General features: G+C 38.9%; 2 protein-coding genes across 2 annotated transcripts in view; both read left to right on the top strand.

Annotated features, from left to right (window-relative positions):
* The window catches only part of LOC122868595 (uncharacterized protein KIAA1755 homolog), a 28,974-nt gene extending 27,310 nt beyond the window's left edge, over positions 1 to 1,664 (top strand). Inside the window, exons 23-24 of the mRNA XM_044180697.1 lie at positions 25 to 76; positions 226 to 1,664. Coding sequence (XP_044036632.1) covers positions 25 to 63 — 39 coding nt within the window. The 3' untranslated portion in view covers positions 64 to 76; positions 226 to 1,664. The remainder of the gene's footprint in view (positions 1 to 24; positions 77 to 225) is intronic.
* Positions 1,665 to 3,036: 1,372 nt separating this feature from the next.
* tgm2b (transglutaminase 2b) lies at positions 3,037 to 13,675 on the top strand. Its single transcript, XM_044180671.1, has 13 exons — positions 3,037 to 3,187; positions 6,431 to 6,610; positions 7,857 to 8,075; positions 8,998 to 9,116; positions 9,531 to 9,659; positions 9,821 to 9,998; positions 10,166 to 10,298; positions 10,956 to 11,059; positions 11,169 to 11,408; positions 11,734 to 12,009; positions 12,105 to 12,265; positions 12,504 to 12,640; positions 13,504 to 13,675. The coding sequence occupies exons 1-13, from the start codon at positions 3,178 to 3,180 to the stop codon at positions 13,652 to 13,654; spliced, it is 2,037 nt and encodes a 678-aa protein (XP_044036606.1). The 5' UTR covers positions 3,037 to 3,177; the 3' UTR covers positions 13,655 to 13,675.
* The last annotated feature ends 1,485 nt before the right edge of the window (positions 13,676 to 15,160 follow it).

Raw genomic sequence — 15,160 nt, 5'->3', positions numbered from 1 at the left:
ATAACATTTTTATGAATCTCTCAGGTTCAGAACACCAGTGTAGGAAAATCCACTGAGGTTTGACCTGCGAGATACGGTATGTTATATTACAATCATACATCACCCATCTTTCATACACTAGTATTATAATACAACACATTTTTGAACAGTTAGTTATTATGTGCATATTAATAATAAACTATGGAAAGGAAAAGTTAGTTTAAAGATTTCATTTTTTTCCTACAGATTTGGAGGCAACACAAGAAAAGCAGAGAGCAGTCGCTGGTGTCAGTGTTGAAGAACTATTTAAACACTTTTATACCAGCTCTTACTGTAATCCATTACCACTCTGTAAATAAACCTTTTTAATCTCACCACTAAAACAATAGGTCAGAAAAATGTCTATAAATGTACTGTATTTTGAACGGTGATACATTTTGAGCTGCATACCTGACATGGCTTTGCATAGTCTGCTGTAAATCAATATAGTTCCATAGCTCATGCAAAGGATCATAGAGTTGCTATGGTATTTGAGTCTGTGCCTATTATTCATAACATAATGCTTAACATTACAGCAGTCAAAGAATGTGGCTAAATAATTCTGGTGAAATAAAATGTGCAGACTTGTATGAGCATGCCTCATCCTGATCACAGAGGAGTTCAATAAAATCTTGTGAAGGTCTGTGATGAATTGTATCATAAAGGCAGTAAACACCATAATGGCATCTTTTATGTCCTAAATGTAATGCCTTTTGTACAGATTTATCAAACTTAATTACAACTTATGTGTCTTACTTATTTCCTCTGAAAATAAAACGCATTCACTCTGTCCTTTCTTTTGATTAACAGTTTTGTATGAACTAATATGTTACTGGTATGGAGATATTCAGCTATGTAACAGTTGCATGGCTTTCTATTTGAAATACAGAATATTTGCAGTGATGATGAATATGTTGTCTTTTATCTGTGTTTTTTTGCAATAAACTTAACTAAGCTTAACATACTTACAGTGAGATTGAAATCTCTAAACTCAAATATTGGTGGCTAATATCTGTCTTTAATTTGCATTGCCAAATAGTTCCATTATTAATCAGATGAGGTACTAATATAGCTGAGAAATGAATATATAATACAGATGTAATATATGCTATAATATGTTATACTGATGTATTTACCTGATTAAATGAAAGCAAATGAGCCATCAGAACATCATATCATCCATATTTTTCGTGAGTATTTCATGTGTATAAGAAACTACACAAAATGTAGAGAATCACTTACTGCCACAATACTAACTTTATAAAAAGTGCAGTGAAGAAAATTAAACATTGTAGCCACATGACACTGTATTGCAGACATTTAGTGTAACTACAAACAAAAGTATTTACAAGGAAATCTGATTTTAACCTAGCATTTACCTCTGTACCTCCTTCTATGACACAGGCCATGATTTCTGCAATGTGGAAAAAGTCACTTCCCTTTTACCATTTCATGGAACTTTCTTTGGAACTACTTGGTCAAACTTGTGAGTCAGTGACTTTGCCTGAAGCAAAGGTAATTGACAGGATGTATTTATTATTATTCAGCAATGTGCTGCCTTAATGATTGTCTTTATTTTATTTTTACAAGGCCTATTTTAGCCTATTTTAAGGGGAGTTTATAATAAATATTCTGTTTGCTCTGTATTTCACTGTTCTGTTATTTTGCTGTCATTTCAATTCAATTCTTTTTTTTATGCACACACATTAATTATTTTATCTGGAGGTAAGTTCGGGTGATAGATGCCACAGTCTCTCTGAAGTAGCCAAGCCAAAGGTCATTTCCACTGTGTGGCTTTGGACAAAGCTCTGTTAATCACTGAATTCCATTTCCTGACGTAATGCCTGACTCTGGAGCCAAGACTCATGTGTGTAGTTAATACTGGTCTGCGCAGAGTGCTTCAAAACATATGGCTGGCTTCATCCTCTACCTTTATTGACATAGTTACAATTACAAATGCATTGTTGGGTTTACTTCAGATACTTGGTGCATATTTTTTGTCAAATTTTGGTATTATAATATATTTTTTCATTGTCAACAAATGCCATGAAAAGACCAAAACCAACAATGCATTAGTCCATCTCTCAATAGTTTTCGACTTCGCTGCTCTGTCTGTGACACTCAGCCCCAACTCCACTCATTCCTATTGAGGATGGAAATCTTTAAAAATGGATCACAAATATATAGATATATTTCTCAAAAAGAGTAAATAATTCCCCAGCTGGGGATGTTAGTCAAACAGGAGTAAATAGTGTATTTGTTGGGGACTATTTTCAGCAGCAGCCTAATAAGCGCTAGTGAGTACTTCTGCCGGATTGTGATGTGTAAGATTGAAAATAAACTACAGCTCCCATCTTCATGGTAAAGGAACATGTCACCCAGTGTGACTGTGTGGCTCATTTATGTGTTTTTAACTAGTTTTTGGACAACAATGGAGGTCTGTGGCGCTGCAGAATAAGCTACAGGCTTTGAATACACAAACAATAGGCATACTTGTTAGTAGGATCCATTAATTTTTGTTTTTTCATGGTATTTGTTGACAATAAGAAAAGTAGCCTACAGAATGCTACCAACCTTATCTTTTAACTATGTTGGATAACCTTCCTAAACCTCAGTGAAACTATAACAGTATTGACTGCATGTCAACTTATTTCTGAACCCAACAATACAACAATAGTATAAAAACAGTACATTTCCAGTTTGCCTAACGTTACCTGCCTATGGTTTCCATCATCCCCTTGCTACCATATTAGCTACATGTGTTGTTTTATCTTCATTGAAAAGTCTCATCATTAAAAAACAACAGTTTCTGGAAACAGAAATTGTACTGCACTTTATACCTATATAATAGTTCTCTGGCACGACTGCACCACACAAAGATAAAAATCAGTGTTTCTCTGGAAACCACGCAATTGCACTGACATAGTTTGCAGTCTGCAATGAATCACTGGATGATAGCCTACAGCGGCTCCTACACGCGGGAAGAGGTGTGTTCAGTTGTGTATGTGTGTGTGGAGGGGGGGGCGTGACGCCCACCATCAGGCTGACTAGCAAGAAGAGGGCTACAAATAAGACCGGGATAACGGAGTGACACAATATTCCCCTCTGACCAGGAGATTCACTGAAAACACAGTTTAGTCAAAGAACACAGCAGCAGTCATGGCTCAAGGTAAGTTGAATGACTACTTCACCGCCTGTGATATTTTAATAATAAGTGTAAACTATTTGCCATTTAATAGGATAATTGAGTAATATTGTACAACTAGCTAAATGGTTAAAAATACATAAATGTCCATTCATAGTGACAATCTGTATTTAGTTATTCCACAAGTCAGCTCCCCAAGGATTTTCTTTGATGTTTTCATCTCTCCTTTTCCTAATATGGGTGTTATGTAACTTTAAATGTAAGTCACTCTCAGTGTATTTTGATGGTGTGTACAGTTTTTTTAGTCCCTGCCCGAGGAGTTAATGACCAGTAAGGACAAACTTTCACTAAGTCTTGGACAGGATTGTCACTAAACATGCTGTAGAAATGATGTCTGAGAATAACAAAGGGGACACATGTAAAGTTATCACAGCCTGCACATATCATCACCCTGTATTAGCTGGTTTCAAAGCTGCAGGAGTAGCGTTCATCAGAGATCTGAAGACCAATGCATCTAAAAAATGTTTCACCCTCATGGTTGAGCAGATGATTTTTGCCCTGGGACCTTAACACTCATAATAGCAGCTGAGAACAGCTGGAGCCTCCCCTGGTTAACTGCAGCTATCTTTATAGGCACATACACACCACCCTACAAATAGTTTGCTTAAAGCCCTTGCAGAGGCATTCAAAACTCTACATCACCTCTAAAGGTCGAAATTCTTGTTGACCTATGTGTGTAGGCAAAATGTGTAGCATACCAAAAATATCTGAGGAGGGCTGTTGGACATTCTGTGGTAAAGGTAAAGGCATACAGTTTTCACTTATAGAGTGTGTATTTAACAGGAAACCTGTGAAGTGGGACAGGCTAGTCTGAAGTCATAAAATAAATGCTTCTGCCATTTGGTGTATTTAATCTTCATAGTCACAGGATGTTAGTAAGATGTCTGTTGGAGCAGCTACCCGCTACACACGAATACAAATTTGAGCAAAACTTACTGCAGACTCTGCATGTAGAAAAAACAGCATATTGATACATTTACAAAGCATTTAGTTAGAAATTAAAAGTGTTGTTGATGGAGCACTGAAGTCAGCATGGGTGTTGCCTGCAAAACTAACTGAAAACTCCTTTCACTTCTGATGGGAGTTTGCATATTTATTTTTCCAGGATTAAAATAGGGTTTACTGTACCAGCTACAACCCAGTTAACACTAGCTAGATCTTGTTTTAATTTCCTTATTAGGCTCATGCTGGCCTCAGGGCTGCGTACTGAGACAGCCCCTCTGTGGTGTGGGTTCATGGTTGGTAAAGTGGGAGTGAAGCGAGTAGAGTATGTAAAGGATAGTGAAGACGGCAGGGTCAAGGCTGAGGAATCTCTGCCCATGCATTTCATATTAAAGCGTTGTGCTGCTACAACTTATGTCACTCTATAGAATAAACTTCAGGCTGCTTTAAAATGGATTCAGTTTGGCTTTACACCACACATGCATACCATTTGCCATACCACAATTGCTTCACCTTAAACAGCACATGCTGTTGCACTGCGGTTCGGGAGAAAATCGAAATAAATTTTATATTAATTATTTAGCTGCAAAAACACCCCCAAATCACTACAGAAAGGATGAGTTTCCTGTCACACCTTTAGTCTGTTGTTTCTGAAGGTTTTGGGTCGCAGACTTTCATATGTTAGTATTCTATGTAATTGTTTGCACACTGTAAACCGAGGATCTGTTTTATTGGACTCTCTTGCCTTGAGGTGCGATTACAATAAAACTTCTTTCTTCAAAAGGAAAAAGTGAAACAAAAAGATCAGAATTTCTTGGACATAAGTGAAATATACCGTTCTCCAGATGGTTTCTCAATAAAGTGTTAAATAGCATATGTGCTCCAACGCAATGCTGATATTTATTTGATATTTGCACAGATTAAATGTGAGCTAAATGACTGGAGAATATGTTCAGCTGAACCATATAGCCCTCATAATCCTCTGTCTACAAACTCCAGCTGTCCCAGAATAGGTGGTGTTGCATTCTTTAAGGCATTTGCCCCAATTAATTACGCTAACATGGCTTCAATTAGGAACTAAACTAAGATCAAGATCAGTAAAACATCAGAGAAATACTGAGGAATGATCCCCCATGAATGTCATGTAAAACAGCAGGTCTTTGTTTGCTCAAGTCAAGCCCAGTCTTGACGCTACCACCTCACTCCACTTCATAGAGGCTTTTTGTAACAGCCAGGAATAATATAGGGGGAGAGGTTAACCTCCTGACAGGTCATGGAACAGCCCAGCCAGTAGTTAGGCAGCAGGAAGACTGTGGACGAATTATATAGGAGGACCCTAAACTGTCCCTACAAACAGGAAATCAGAGGGTGGGATTCTCTTAGTCACAACACGCCCTGGAGAGAAGGAGTGGTTCTGTGTTTGTGCACTTCACAGGGAGTGACTTTCTATCTGTGTTTACCTCTTGTTAAATCCAGACAGAAAGCCCTGTGAAACAAAATTATCTTACCATAAACAACTGCGGGTGTCCTGCAGTCCACAGTTTTATTCCAAAGTCCACAGAATTTGCTTTGATGATCAAATAGTTAACCTTTACAAACATTTGACCGAAAAATAAAGTCATTATAAAAGTTTGTTCAGTCAGTTTGATGGAACTAGCAAGGAATGCAGTTCTCTTTTAGAAAATATAAAAAACACATTCATAGCCACAACATGAAGAAATGCAGACTCTAGTTAACAACAGTTTTCTGGTTAATTCACCACAAGTCTGCCAATAAAAAAAGTTATTTGTAACTGTTGTAATTCTATTAAATAACCCATATCCTATACACAGCTATAAACTTGCACTTCATCAAGAAGTGTTGTGACATAAACATATACACTATCCTCCTATTCAATTAAAATAAGAACCAAGAATATGTTTGGAGTGCTAGAAATAGATGTATATGTTCTGCACGTTTTAATGAATATACTGAAACACTCTTTAATTACTATGTAGCATTTTATGCATCTGTTGTAGAAAATTAGAAGAACTCTTGATCTTGTATCTACCATCTGAAAAATACTGTAACATATTGACTAGTAACACACATTTTTCTCAAAGTACGGTCATGTTAAAAGGACAATAACTTAAATACTCAATCCATAAGATGATGATTGTTCAGCATCTACGTTGTGTATTTCAGAGATATGTAATAAACAACTCTTTTATAGGGTTTATATTTTCAGTTTGTCTGTGTTTTTTAAATGCCCTTTCTTCTTTTAAGCTCTGGACATTGATCGCTGGAACCTGGAGTGTGAATTCAACAACACCGACCATCGTACTGATCTCAACGGCGTGGATCGTCTGATTGTGAGGAGAGGCCAACCGTTCACAATCAGCCTGTACCTTCGCTCCGGAAACTACCAACCTGGAGTCAGCTCTCTTGACTGCGTTGCAGAAACAGGTGCTACGCCTTCTTTACCTCTTTTACATCTTTCATAACCACGTACACAACAACTAATTTGCTTAACCAGCACTTAATGAAAGTGAATACAATTTTTCCATGAGTAATTGTTGTATTATACTGTAATTTTAGTAGTTTCAGTATTCTTTCAGATATTTACGTACTTTTCTGTTTCTGTTTTCTGACGTTTGCATTTCATCACAACATTTGGAAAAGTAAATGAACAAAACTCACAATATGGTAAATGTGTATCATAATGATCCTATAATGAACAGAGAATGAAGGGAAAGCTGTGGTTGTGTCCTCTCATTCAGGAAGTTTGGGTCACATTGGAATCCACTGTGTGTTTCTGCTGATATTTTTTTGCTACCTATTGTGATTTCAAATATGAGAGAGGAAAGGAGCGGTAATGTTTTTGGAAAGGAAAAGGAAGTCATTTTCCCTTGTCCAATGGTCAGTGATACTTCTACTGACTTTTACAATGAGCACACTTACAGTAGCTGTAAGATGGTCTGTTGGTTTTCCCATTGTTAACTTCAGCTCCTACCTTATTGTTCTGCAGGTCTTAAAGGACTTAACTGTTATTGTTGCGAGCCCCAGATACTGTATTCACATGTATTTGCCTTCAGAATACCCTAGAAAACACAAACACTGAAAACTATCTGTCTCTTCTCCTCTGTTCATATTTGGATAAACGTCTCATGTAGAGTATGATAAGACAGCTGTTAGCTTTTGCCCTCCAAGTCCAACTGTTTAAACAGGAAGTGTTGCATGCCAACAGGAAAGCATGTGTATAATCATAGATAGCATATTAAACATTTGAAAGTCAAGTATGTTTTAATGGATTTGAGTAGGAACCTTAATCTCACCCAATGAGAAGGAAGTTATCACACAACCTGCCCTTGGTTTTGTTGGCTATACTAGGTGGAAGATGTGAAGGAATTGATTCTTTGTACTGAAGTGAACACAAATTATTTTAAGTTTATGTAACTTACCACAATTCAAATCTGAACTCTGAGGTTGCTCTGGGTCCCAATCAGTTTTGTCATAATTAGGTGCCGTTACTCTGTCCATGCTTGAGACAAGATTCCAGAGATGTTTGAACTAAATTTAGGCAGGGTTGGGAAAACAGTGAAAATGTGCCCTGTGAGTTTCCATTCCCCAGACACAAATGTTTTACCAAGACCTCTTGGCTTTTTCCCACATGTAGTCTCAGGGCTCTAACTATATTCACTTTTACATGCAGGTCCTCAACCCTCTGAGCAGTATGGCACCAGGGCCTCCTTTGGTCTGTCTGCCAACATTGACACTTCCCGCTGGAGCGCTGCTGTCACCAGTCCCCCCGGGGACATGGTGGTCCTGTCCATCTGCTCTGCCCCTGACGCACCTATAGGCCGCTACACCCTGACCCTGGGGCGATCAGGGCGGATTGAGTTTGTCCTGCTCTTTAACCCCTGGTGCCCAGGTGGGTAAACAGACCATACGTCAAGCTGTCGTGTAGTGTATCTTGTACAGCTACAAGCTACAGAATGCTTTGATGATCATGTTTCATTCCAGAGTGGGCTTACGACAAGAGTTATTCAGGAGCAGTGCTGAAGACATGATATAGGGGAATGGTAGTAGTACAACATTTTGGGGAAATATGATTAGTCGCATTAGATGAGAAGATCTTTACTGTACCACTTTCATATCTTTCCGGTAAATATAAGGTTACAGCAAGCAGCCAGTCAATTTAGCTTAGCATAAAGAATGGAAATAGGGAAATAAAGGTAATAAAATCTGCCTACCAGCACCTTTAAAGCTCACTAATAAACATGTTATATTTCGTTTGTTTAATCCGAACAAAAACCGAAGAGTAAAAACAAAATATTGTGGTTTTACGGGGGGTTATTTGTCAAACTATTTCTTGGCTGGTAGCAGTCACTTCCTGAAGTCTTGTCATCACCGTGAGGTTGCCAGGGAACCAGCAAATGAGATATAACGTGTTAATTAGTGAACTTACAGGTGTCGGTAGGTAGATTTTGTTAGCTTTGGACAGAGCCAGGCTAGAAGTTTCCTCCTGTTTCCAGTCTGTATGCTAAGCTAACCAGCTTCCGACTGTAGCTTAATATTGAACAGACAGATATGAGAGTTGTATATTTCTTGTCATCAAACTCTCGGCAAGAAAGCAAATAAGCATATTTCCCAAAATGACAAACTATTCATTTAAGTTAAGTGGAAGTTACACATTTTATTAAAATGCTATGAATATAATCACCTGCAGGGTGAGAATATATGTGTTTTTTTTAGTTTCCAAGAAATTAAGACTATTTCTATACCAGTCATGTTCCACTTAGGACATGTATTAGCACATTCATTGAATTGTTTGTGATGTCTCTTGGCAACAGGTGATGCAGTATATATGGACAATGAGCAGAGTTTGGCAGAGTATGTCTTATCCCAGGATGGAATCATCTTTCGAGGCAGCGACAAACATCCCATACCAACTCCCTGGAACTTTGGCCAGGTACCAAGACCAACACTGATGCTGTCAGCCTCCCTTCATCTTACACTCATAGTCAACCAGGCGAGCCAGCAATGCGCCAGAGTGGTGAAGTTTGAATCACGCTTATTCTGATAACAGGAAAATATCCACTTATCAAGTGATTTATGATGTGTTACATAACTGCAAACATGCAGTAATTTCTGAACATTTGATCCCGAGATATTCCAGCCTTTTCTTTGATATCTGCTACACTTTCATTCGCCTGCATTAGCAGTGCATTACTTGTACAGATATTGAGTTTTACAGCGTGACAGAATTATATATCTAATTTGCTGTGTGTTTGCACCTGTTGTTGTTGAAATGTTTTCAAAAAGGACATGTTTAATTGGATCTCACTTTTGATTATTTTTCCAACAATACTTTTTTTCTGTACAGTTTGAAAGTGGAATCCTGGATGTCTGTCTGAGGATTCTGGATATGAATCCTAAATGTCTGAATAATCCTGGCAAAGACTGCTCAGGGAGGAGAAATCCCATCTATGTTTCCAGAGTGCTTAGCGCCATGGTATGTCCACTTTTCGGTTTAGAAAGAGATACTTATTGCTTGTTTTATTGTCATAGATAGCTTTACAGTATGTGTGTGTGATACCAAGGACTTAATGACAAAAAAGCTCGGATTTCATATGTAAAAAAAATTTGTTTTACACACTTTCCTTTGCCTGTTAGGTGAATTGTAATGACGACAAAGGGGTGTTGCTGGGAAAGTGGACAGATGGCTATGAAGGAGGTGTCAGCCCCATGTTCTGGAAGGGCAGTGTGGAGATTCTGCGCAACTGGGACACACAAGCCTGTCAACCTGTTCGCTACGGACAGTGCTGGGTGTTTGCTGCAGTCGCCTGTTCAAGTAAGATAGGACGCAGTGGAGCTTGGTAGCCTATCACTGGAAAACACACTTGATTTGTCTCAAACAGACACAGCATAACACCATATATGTAAACACACAGTTACAATATACATTTTGCTCCTCTTAGTATTGAAATACTCATGTAAGTTGTTTTTATACCCTCTTAGTTTCCAGAGCCCTTGGTATCCCCTGCAGAGTTGTCACCAACTACGTGTCAGCCCACGACAACAACAGCAACCTGGTGATTGAACGCTACATCAACGAAAATGGAGATCCCATTCAATCTGGAGAAATGATCTGGTAAGAACTTATACATTTTATGTATGTAATACTACAGTAGGGTTGAGTAGTATCAACACACTTGGAATGTCGTAACATTACATATTCTGAAGAGAAAAGGTATATTAAAATATATCACAAGGAGAGATATTTGTGTAAAATTAGGAGATTGTCAGGACTACTGTGAATTCTTTGAATTGTAAAGTAAGAAACTCTGAAGGCTATTTAAAGTGTAAGGCATTCTCTTCCTCTTTGATATGTGGCATAGAAAAAAAATTGCATGCAAACCAACACATTTTCTTAATTTGGGGACTTTGAGTTTTTCATTTCTGTGCTATAGCTCAAATATGGCAATGGGATGTCAAATTAAATGAGAGATTTCTTAGGGAATAAACAGAGAACAGAACAATATTTAATCAGATGCACTTCCCATTAGTTTGGAACATCCTCTTGATTTGATTATTGACTACGATTTGACCATAAAGTTTGCAGTGGAAATGATCTTTGCACTAACCCTGACAGTAGAGATTTAGACAGTAGAGGTTTAGTTGTGACTTAACTGAAGTCAACCAGTTTACTGCAGTTTTGGTAATGACATCAGAACAATTCCAGTTATGAGATGTCTTTATTAAAGTGTCAAAACAGAAAGTGTATCAAGTGTATGTATTTTATCTGTAGGAATTATCACTGCTGGGTGGAGAACTGGATGACCAGGCCTGATCTTAAATCTGATTTTAATGGTTGGCAAGCCAGTGACCCTACACCTCAGGAGAAAAGTGAAGGTAATGAACACGCTTCACCGATGACCCATGTGGCCATTTTTGATCAAAGTAAAATCCTCACCATTGGTGGATCTATCACCTTTGTTTCTGCATCGTCCCCTTCCCTTAGGAGTGTACTGCTGTGGCCCCGTCCCTGTCAGGGCCATCAAGGAGGGCGAGCTCATGTTCAAGTATGATGCCCCTTTTGTCTTTGCTGAGGTCAATGCCGATGTCATCACCATCCTGAAGAAAAAAGACGGCAGCACTTTGAAAGTCACTAGCACTACACAGGTGGGCCAGAAGATCAGCACAAAGAGTGTGGGCAGTGACGCCCGAGAGGACATCACTTATCTCTACAAGTACCCCGAAGGTAGAGAGCACTGCTGGATTTACTGTACAAACTAAACATCACTACAGTTGGTCCTCCCCATAAATGGTGTATGTTATCAGCTAACTATATACAAACCTCCTCTGCATACCAGCAGGTCACTTACTGTGTAAATTCTTACATTCCCCATCAGTATTTGTGCTACTCTTAATGTACACAAAGTCAGCTCTTACTTGCCTTTGTTTAAGATGGTCAGGTGTATGCTCCTTTACTTATACAGGCAATTTGTCATGTTAAATATATAGAAGTTGTCAAATTTAAGACTTCTGTTATTCAGTGCATGATTTTGTTGCTTCCATATTGCCAGGCTCTGATGAAGAGCGGGAGGCTTTCAAGAAGGCCAACCACCAAAACAAGCTGCTCTACCAGCAGCAAAATCATGGCCTACACCTCGCTATAAAGGTCACATCGGAGATGAAGAAGGGCTGCGACTTCGACGTGTTTGCTGTGGTTACTAACAACACGCAGAGCGAGAAGAAGTGCCGCCTGGTGTTTGGATCCTGCACCATGTCCTACAATGGGTCCCTGGGAGGGAATTGTGGTTTTAAAGATCTGCTCAATGTTGAACTCTCACCAGGAGCAGGTGAGCCAAGTCACTGGGTGGTTTTTTTCATGTGAATGCTTTATACACTTGACTTTTCACTGTGAGTGTTAAATATATTGTATGTGTTCTTCTAGAGAGGCGAGTTCCACTAAGGCTGAACTACTCTAAGTACGGTGGCCTACTCACTGAGGACAACTTAATCCGTCTGGGAGCTCTGTTGTTGGACTACACCACCAGAGAGCAAATACTGGCAGTGAGAAACATTGTGTTGGACAATCCTGAAATCAAAGTCAGAGTGAGTACAAAGACCTCCAACAAGAGTTATAGACTTAAAGTCATCAGTATGTAAAATCTTGTCAGGACTACTGTCAAGCTCCACCGTACCACAGTTATGTCAGCACAGGTATACAGTATTGGTGCACCAACACCTGTTCCTACAGTATGTATAAACAAAGCTTGGTACAAGCAAAAGTGCATTGTAATTACTATGAGACTTTCATCAACTAACACCTAGAGGTGGCTGTGCTCTGCAGATCCTGGGTGAACCAAAGGAGAATCGGAAAGTGGCTGCAGAGATCACCCTCCAGAACCCTCTGCAAGAACCGCTGGAGAACTGCTGCTTCAGCATCGAGGGGGCCAACCTCACTGGGGGCCGCGTCGTCTCTGAGAGGTTGTATGAGTCCCTCCTTATCCAGCTGGAGGTTATTACTCTTTACTCACACAGAGCACCAACTGACAAGTCATAAATTAGAAGCTTTAACACAACTTAAATGGTCTTCTATGTAGACACAAACATGCATGCAGACATAGTCAATCATTTAAAAAATATGGAAACATATGCGCTTCTTTTGGCCTTTTTAAAAATCATCCTTTTTATGTACAGTAATGGAAATGTTTCTTCTCCGTTTGACTTCCACACTCAGATATGTGTTATATTGTTTTATGATTTGTTGCCTTGGTCTTGGTGCAGCGTCCAGATGTCTGGCTGGCTGTGCCCCTGTTTAGTCAGGATAGGAGCCCACTGGTAAAGAAAAACTACAGTACAGCGGTTTACTGGAGCCGACATGAGATTTAGACACAATGCTCATGATAAAATACCAGTGAGGTGGCTTGTTATTGCTCAACAATAACCTGTCTATGAATACTTTGACCTTATTCAGTGAGTAAAGCCAATCAGTTATTTTACATCAATTGGATTTCTGAGTGCATGAATGATGCATTAATGATGCATGATGTGTCTGTGTGATGCATTGTCATTGTCAGTGCTAATGTTTGGCCAATAGGCTCTGGTGTGTAAAAAAAAAAAACCCAAAGAATGAAACTGTTATTAAAGCACACTTCTTTTTGGTAAATTCTACTCTTCCGCTGAGCAGTTTGAATACTGAAACTCCATAGTCTCCATAAATAGTCAGAACTGTCATGTGTTCTATGTCAGTGATAATCGATTGTCTAAATATTTATGCAATCAGAGGATTGTGATAAAGTCCTCCTAGTGAGTGTCACAAATGTAATATTTAAATATTTACCCTACAGGCTGGGCTCCTCAGTGGGACCTGGGGAAGATGCCAAGGTGAAAATTTACTTCACTCCCACCCATTCTGGTCTGAGAAAGCTGGTGGTCGACTTCGACAGCAACAAGTTGTGTCATGTCAAGGGCTACAGAAATGTCATTATTGGAAAATAAAGCTTTTCATCCTTTACAGTCCATTAGACGGCAGTATTCTTACTCTTCTTTTCAGAACTATCTAAAGATTAGCAAATGCTAACTGCAACTTAGTGTGAGCTACAGTGGAAGCTCACTGTATATTGCTGATTGCTGTATCTGTGATGATTCGGAGCCATAAATAGTTAAATGTGACCTGAGAACGCTTTGTACTTATTAAGGCTAATCAAATCTGTGCATGCAAAACAGAATATGTACTATCTACTCACAATCTGAAATGATGATTAGTATTTTAAGTAAAGTGTTGTTACACGTCTCATTTTTTGTGATTTGTTTCAACCAGTCAGACTGTGTTCACGCAATCTTTGACCTTGTTGGACAAAATGTGTTGCATGAATGCAATGTGTAGATTTTTTCTTTCATTGAATTTGATGAGACAATATACCTTCTGCACACTATCTACAGCAAAGGTGATGAGGCAGCTGGCTTGGTGTTTGTGAGGTTGTTTCACTTTGATGTGGTCGGTATACAGTGAATAAGTCATCGGCAGATCAGGTAAAATAATCATGAATTCAGTATTTACTGAAGAGATCAAGTTAGAGAGCACTGAGAGCTGCAACCCAACAACCCTGATCAAAATTCTTCAGTAGCAGAATATGGAGAGTATCTCCACTGACAGCAAATGTGCTGGTCTTAGTGTTTCACCACCTTCTACCATACATATGGACATAGTAACGACATACTGTTTTCAGTTCAAACTTATTTCCACCTCTAAGTTCTCTACTTGTACCTGAGACACATCATATTGTTTGAAAAGCCTGTAGATATGGCTAGGTAAAAGTGCAAAATCATTCTTGTTCATGGCAAGCTACAGTGCCACTCTGTGTAATTTGTACTGCTGGTCCTATGGAGTAAAACAGATCACCAACGTTTTGTAAAAATATATTTATACTATCAATACAGGCGTGTCTGTGGGCACAGGAGTATGCATGTGGGTGATTTCTTTTCCTACAGTTACAGGCAGTGCTGCTCTCTCCTGGCCACAAACAGTAATTGCAAGTGTTAAAAACAAGGCTGGAGAGCTTCTGTAGAAGGCGTTCTTTGTGTTGCACAGTAGCTGGCTGCAACACACAGCCGTTCAACTGTTGAACAGGACGTGTAGTGGAGTGAAAGGACTACACTGCACAAGTACAATTGTCTACTGTTAGGATTATATAGAAAAAGTCAAAACTGAATCACCCACCATTTTATCATCCGATAGTAGATAAAAGGTCATTTCTGCTTTAAACTACTTTTGACAGGTACGCAGAAAATGTGTCCTCCCATCCACATCATGTATTAGGTTAAACACCATAAAATGGATTATTTTACCACTTAGTTCAAATTAAGGACACACAAAGATCTAAAAACCACAGATTTCCTCTACCCAGAACAGGGGTTACCCACATTCTCACAGGTATTGCATTTTGCTTCCAATACACAGTAAAGATAAATGAAATATTACAGAACCATGGATCAAATGAAAAA

Source organism: Siniperca chuatsi, linkage group LG2, assembly GCF_020085105.1.
Source record: "Siniperca chuatsi isolate FFG_IHB_CAS linkage group LG2, ASM2008510v1, whole genome shotgun sequence".
NCBI classification, from domain to species: domain Eukaryota; kingdom Metazoa; phylum Chordata; class Actinopteri; order Centrarchiformes; family Sinipercidae; genus Siniperca; species Siniperca chuatsi.
Note: the sequence above shows the minus strand (reverse complement) of the source record. Positions and strands in the feature narration are given on the sequence as shown.

What these genes read in the sequence shown, in the direction of transcription:
- tgm2b (XM_044180671.1), top strand. An exon ending in CTCCCTGGAACTTTGGCCAG is followed by an intron (nt 9,117 to 9,530) that starts GTACCAAGACCA and finishes TTTTCTGTACAG; the next exon opens with TTTGAAAGTGGAATCCTGGA. An exon ending in CCAGAGTGCTTAGCGCCATG is followed by an intron (nt 9,660 to 9,820) that starts GTATGTCCACTT and finishes TTTGCCTGTTAG; the next exon opens with GTGAATTGTAATGACGACAA.